This window comes from Musa acuminata, chromosome BXJ2-9 (genome assembly GCF_036884655.1).
Source record: "Musa acuminata AAA Group cultivar baxijiao chromosome BXJ2-9, Cavendish_Baxijiao_AAA, whole genome shotgun sequence".
In the NCBI taxonomy this organism is placed as follows: Eukaryota; Viridiplantae; Streptophyta; class Magnoliopsida; order Zingiberales; family Musaceae; genus Musa; species Musa acuminata.
The window spans coordinates 48191431-48197509 of NC_088346.1; the positions used below are offsets into that span (position 1 = coordinate 48191431).

The following is a 6079-nucleotide window of genomic DNA, read 5'->3' on the forward strand; positions in this document are numbered from 1 at the left end:
ACATGCATGGCATGTTTTCAAGTGAGAGAAAGATCTGCAGATGCAGTTCTTTTCTCCATCTCCCACCTGGGGTGCACCAGGGCTTGCTTTCCATCTTCCCCTGCTTTTTAGCACTCTCTTTTGTCCATGCAAGGAATCCCATGAATAAGCCTAAAAGCCAAAGACTCTTTACCACCCACACCCTTACCACCTTTCTTTCCCAAAGGATTCTTAGCCAAAGGTGGTCATAATTTTATAAAGAGAGCTTCACCTTTTATTCCTTCTCTTTTGGTGCAGGAACTATCTACCTCATGGTGTTGCTACAGGACCTTATATAATGGAGTCACAAAAGTCAGCATTTTGACACAAGTTATGTCGATATATGGTGATCCCTCCATGTGATTGGAGGCAGCAAAAGTTTTGAATCTGCAAGCACTATTCAGCAAAGGGGAAGATGACTGATCACTCTCTTAAGTGTTTTCTTATGAATGCATCCACCCTTGAATTCTCCGAACTAAACTCATTCTTAAATTCTTTACTGACTTAAGCATCAAAGAGTTACACAAGATATGAAGAGTCTATTTCTAGATGTTTCTAAGGGACTTCCGATTTTAGACGCGATAATATTTAAAAAATAGATTAAGTTATGCGGAGTTGACAATCATTTCTGAAATTTGAATATTAAAAATTCCTAAATATTTTAAACTCTAGATAATTAAATTACCAAATTAAACTTAGATTTATCACATGCATAATTTTGCCAGTGACTCCTTTTCACAAACCCATGACCAAAATCTACATGTTCTTTTTGGGCTTCACAGTGCAGAAAATAAAGTTTACGGAGATGCCATATTGTCAGCTTACTTCTGCATTAGAAAGAATGAAGGCAAGGTCCTGTGTTTAATCATCAGGAGCCATCATCTACTTGTGCCATGATCTGGTCCTCCCTTTCTACTTTTCCTCCTTTTCTTTCCTGCCATCATGGTATGCAAATGAAGAAGACACTTTGATGGCTGTGGGGAATGACAAGGTTCAGAGAAGTGGTAGATGACACATATAACTTCATTGTTAGCAAAGGAAGGGAGGGAGGGGGGGACTCCAAAAGAAAAGCAATTGCATCATGTGGACTTTGTTCCCACAAAGCAGATATTCCAAATGATGGTAAAAGGCCATGTAAAGTAGCCTGGATCAAGATTTCTACAGGAAAATAGTAGATCAAAAAGATGATTCTTCTTTATGATAAAAAAAAAGGCTAATGACTTGTTTCTTGATGCAAACATTAGCAGCTTTCTAGCTTGCCCTGACAATGAGAGATCATAAAACTTCCTGAGCAGAAGAATCACAATCAGTAGCAAAAGGGGTTAACAATCAAACACAAGTTAGAAAAACCGATATAAGATTTATGAGATTCAGCACTCCCTATCAAAATTGATGGAGTTTTTTTTTTATCCTATTTCTCAACCTCTCTAGATTAAATCATAACCTATTTTTCAAGCACTTGTAATTTCTAAGAATTTTTTACTTAATACAGAATTCTTTACATACATGGACTCCCTGAAACTCGTCGAATCCAACCGGAAATACTAATTGGATCTGATATATTATAACATAAAGTTTGATAAGAAAATGGATTAACAGTCTTATGATAGCATAATATGTCCTCACGAATTTTATCAAGTTTCTCATCCATGTACTCAATAATTGTGTCTTGCTATTTATATCCTTGGATCGATAGAACTGTATTGAGAGCTGCCTGATGCATGCTGATCTCATGCTCTGTCATCTCTGACTGCAAGTTTCACGCATTCTTTGGATCTTGTTTGAAGCAGTAGCAGCTATAAGTATGAAGACATATGATTCTGCAATGAGCAACCCTGAAAACAATGGCAACCTGCACACCATGCTAGCATCAGGCTGTCATCTCTGACTGCAAACTTTAATGCATTCCTTGGCTCCATGATTGAAGCAGCAGCAGCTTAGTGTGGAGTCATATGATTCCACAATGAGTCACTCTGCAAACAGTGGCAACCTGCACGCAGTGCTGGCAGGGAGGAGGACAGTAGGATTGATAGATTGACTTGCAATGGGTTTTAGTCTCCACACAGCACTCAATTAGCATCACATGCATTAACTTGACAGCCATCAAGAAAGATGGCACAACAAGCTGTGGCATCCATCACAATTCCACTGAACTGGCAATCATCAACACAGGAAAGAGTTGCTGATTCTGACTTTACATGAATCATACTGATTTGTGATGACTCCCTGGGCCTGTATTGGGCTAAAAATCTTTGTGATAAAGCAATGGAGAGATTGAATCACAATATACATAGTGTCAAAACTAGTGGTGACTATGGTTCCCAAATCGTCGGTTTCGGTTCTATTATATTAGGAACCACAATCGTTCCAAGCAGTTCCAATTCCAATTCCAATTTAATTAATCGAGTTTCGATCGGCAAAAAAATAAATTATTCTATTAATATTTGATCTCAAGTCAATAGGCTTTAAATATAAAATATCAACCACTATATTTTTTTATTTTATTTTTATATTTAATCGAGTTGAAACTATTGATTCTGGTTTCAGTTCCTCTTAGACCAATTCAATTACTATTTGAATTGAACTATGGTCAATAATTAACTGTCTCATGTGATTGTATACTAACTAGTCCATAAATTTGCTTCATGAGAGATGCTAGCACTAGCACAAGTAAAAGAATGAGATACTAACCCATTCTACCTTTTTTTTTTTATAAAAATATATTTTTATTACATTAAATGGTATATATGACGCTTACACGCATACTTGAATCTAAAAACTATTATTTTGTATAATAATACACTAACCAACTCGAATGTCTCAATAGAGATAAATTGATTCTTGCATTACAACTATAAATTCAATCAAAAAAGTCTAACAATCTATTGTATTGTATTGTATTATATATTTATTTTTTTTGGTAACGATCTAATTCTTGTATAATTTGAATTCGATCACAAATCTTAATTTCTAATTTAAATTTAATTATATAAATTTTGATTTAAATTTAAGACTCGGATTGAGCTCGGTTCGAATATATAGTCGCGTCATTAATTATTTTATTTTAAGTTTTTTTCTTAAAATAGGTGGAATAGAATAATCCTGTTAAAATATAATGATCATATATCGGACACATTTGACACCTATTTAAAGCTATTATTACCTTCACACAAAAAAAAAAGAGTTCGATCGAATACTTTATTTTTATCCTTTATTTGATATTAAAAGTATATTGATTATTCCTTATAATTAAATAGTTTTTATAAATATTATATATTTGATTCCATCTATAAATCTAATTTCTTTCGTATGAGTATTTTGTAGCTCGGATCGGGCTCGGGTTTATGCACGAGTTGACCCAACCCGCCCGAGTTAGCACAGCGGTAACTCCCAACAAGCCTTCGTACCTTCTCCGGTGTCACAATTAGGAACCGCACTGATGCGTCTCCTTCCTCCTCCGGTCCCCATCTCCCCGGGCCAATGGCAGCATCCGGTCTACGCCTTCCCCGACCCCCTCCCTCAATTCGCCACAGCCGTAATCATTTCTCTTCCGTCTTGATCTCTGTTTGGTTTGGTATTGCTTGTGATCGTTCATGTTTCTGGATATTAACCTTTGCAGGAGACGCGGAAATTCGAGGGCGAGTTCCGGAAGACGCTTGCCAAGAGTAAGGAGATAGTCGGCGACGACGTCGACGCCGTCTTTAATTTTGTGCATTTGGCTACGAGGGCATTGGTTGGTCGATCTCCTTGTTGTCAAGGTACGATAGCTCGTAACAATTTCTCGTCTGTTGATTGGCTGGTTAAGAGTACTGATCCAACCTGGGGAATTGAAATTGAAATTGATAGCAAGGTTGGGTTCGCAATTCTTTCGATCAAGAAAAGGTTTGTTTAGATGAACTGTGACAATGGCAGTCTTGAAATGTTATAAATTAGTCAAAAATCAGTTCTTTTTATATAATTTAGGAACTTAGCTACTCCGTTAAATATGTTTACCATATTGGTAAGGATTTGATGCTCAATGGACTCATTAATTGTTGTTCCAACTTCCAACTTATGTTATATCCATCGAAAATAGTAGGATCATAGATTGTAACAAGCTTTTCTTTATCTTCGTTTATAACTTTGGCTGCTCTCCATGCTAATCATCCATGTTTAGGATCAAGACATGCTAATCTCCATGCTAACCTATTCCTTTTTCTTATTCTTCTAAATTTTCAGAAACGTTATAGTGGAACTATAAGGAGCATATGGTGTGAAGCTAAATTATCATGAAAAGGGTTTGAATCATTTTATGTCCTTAATAAGATTTAGATGCTCATTATTCATTCTTTATCTAATACACAACTGATATGTCCTTGCCTTTGCAATGTAAGATTGTTTAAGGAGATAGCAAATCTACCTCATTATGGAACTTATAACAATGTTTTTATGGTGCATTCTAATCTAGATATTCAACAACTTATGTCACAAGGAGTACAGTGGTCCTGGGACACTGTTGGTGGGAAATGTTCCTTCAACTAAAGGAGAAGAGACTTCCCGGAGCTCCTATAGCAGCAAGTGTGGCTCTTCTGTGGGCACAAAGCTATGTAGGCCAGGGCAGGGAGATCTAGACTTCCCAACAGTCTCAGTGACCATTGTTCATTCATATAATTTATTAGGTCTTCTGACAACAGAGTGATAGCTTCACTGTAAAATATGACTAGTTTCAGGTTATATATAGAGTAAATGTACGTAGATGTTTTCTAAGATGTTTCACTTGCTCTCCTGTCTTTTTTACTCATGTGACTGTTTGCTTCAAATTCAACTAAATTGAAATCCTGAATCAGCAAGGAAAGCTAGTGTCATTAACTTTGCAATTTCTTGTTCCATAAGCTCTAGATCATGATGATATGTATCTTTGTTTCTGACTCTTGTTGATTACACGATGGACTGTTATTCAAATGTATACTTCCTCTACAAGGAGACTCTTTTAAGTTTTTCCTTATGGTAGTACCCTCAATTTTCATGATTTGCATCCATAACCAATATCACACTAACCACATGAACCTCATCTCATGCCTGAGATGACTTGTCTTTTTGTTGTGACAACAGGGTAAGAGAATTGCACAATTAGCTTCCCATCTCTGAGATGCTCTGAAGCGAAGGACGCCATTGCCTGCCTCTCACTGCCATCTGTATGCTGCTTTTTTGTCTATCACTCCCCTGCTTTGTTGCCTGTATCATCTCATAAACACAGAGCAGTGAGAACACATCCAAACAGCTGACTGACAGTAAAAGTTCCTTAAATCTCCTGCGTTTTATTCAGATTATTATGAAGTGACTTTATAGCATTCTTACAATTGTCAAACAGCAGGTAGTAAATGGGTGACTTGGGTTTTAGCTGTTCAGGTGACTGTAGAACTTTGTGTGGTATTTTTCTCTTTCAATATATTATTACAAAAAATGCTGTTTGATTGACAGTAAAATCCATAGCAGTTCATGTAGTATGATGTTCATGGATCGCTAGCCATTTGAAGGATGACTTGCAGCAAATACAGTAGAATGTACCTGATGTCTACTTCTTGAATCCTCCAGGTTTGCCTCACCATCCTGATCTTTTGTTCTATGCTCTTGTTGCTGTTTTCTAATCAGTTCAGCCTGGCTCTTCCTTATCTTCTCATATTTCCTTTGCCTCAGAGCCTTTGTAACTTCTGAACAGAAATGTCCACGAAAAGCTCGACGTTAGCCAGCATCAGAAAATCTAAACAAAGTGATCAGGAATTACTAGTCTGAGATGGACTTGCAGAAGGAAGAACAGATTCGGACCCTGGGAGGTGATCAGCCGGTAGACTTGGCCGAGCAAGAGCATATCCTTGGGCTTGAGCAGCTTTACGCGGGTAAACCGGACGCTGCTGCCATCCTGCTTCTCCTCGGAGACGTAGAGGCTGACAAGGGCAACATGGTAGCCTGGGTTGGTCTTCATGACATCGGCAGCACTCGTCGGCCAGTACAGCCTCTCCACCCTCCCCCCAGGGTGTTGGATCACCACGGTCGCCACCTCCGATGCCTGGCAGTTTCCCAT

The 6079-nt window shown here is 37.8% G+C and overlaps 1 protein-coding gene across 1 annotated transcript; it reads right to left on the reverse strand.

Moving 5' to 3' along the window:
* Positions 1–4836: 4836 nt before the first annotated feature.
* Positions 4837–6079, reverse strand: LOC103999264 (uncharacterized). The gene is made up of 3 exons (XM_009420965.3): positions 5824–6079; positions 5566–5708; positions 4837–5232 (listed from the first exon to the last, which is right to left on the reverse strand). The coding sequence occupies exons 1-3, from the start codon at positions 6077–6079 to the stop codon at positions 5128–5130; spliced, it is 504 nt and encodes a 167-aa protein (XP_009419240.1). The 3' UTR covers positions 4837–5127.

Excerpts from the sequence above, each read along its gene's own strand:
- LOC103999264 (XM_009420965.3), bottom strand. The coding sequence starts at position 6,079 with ATGGGAAACTGCCAGGCATCGGAGGTGGCGACCGTGGTGATCCAACAC. Across the intron at positions 5,709-5,823 it reads CCGGCTGATCACCTCCCAGG|AAGTTACAAAGGCTCTGAGG; the intron begins GTCCGAATCTGT and ends ATTTCTGTTCAG. Across the intron at positions 5,233-5,565 it reads ATTCAAGAAGTAGACATCAG|GCAACAAAGCAGGGGAGTGA; the intron begins GTACATTCTACT and ends GAGATGATACAG.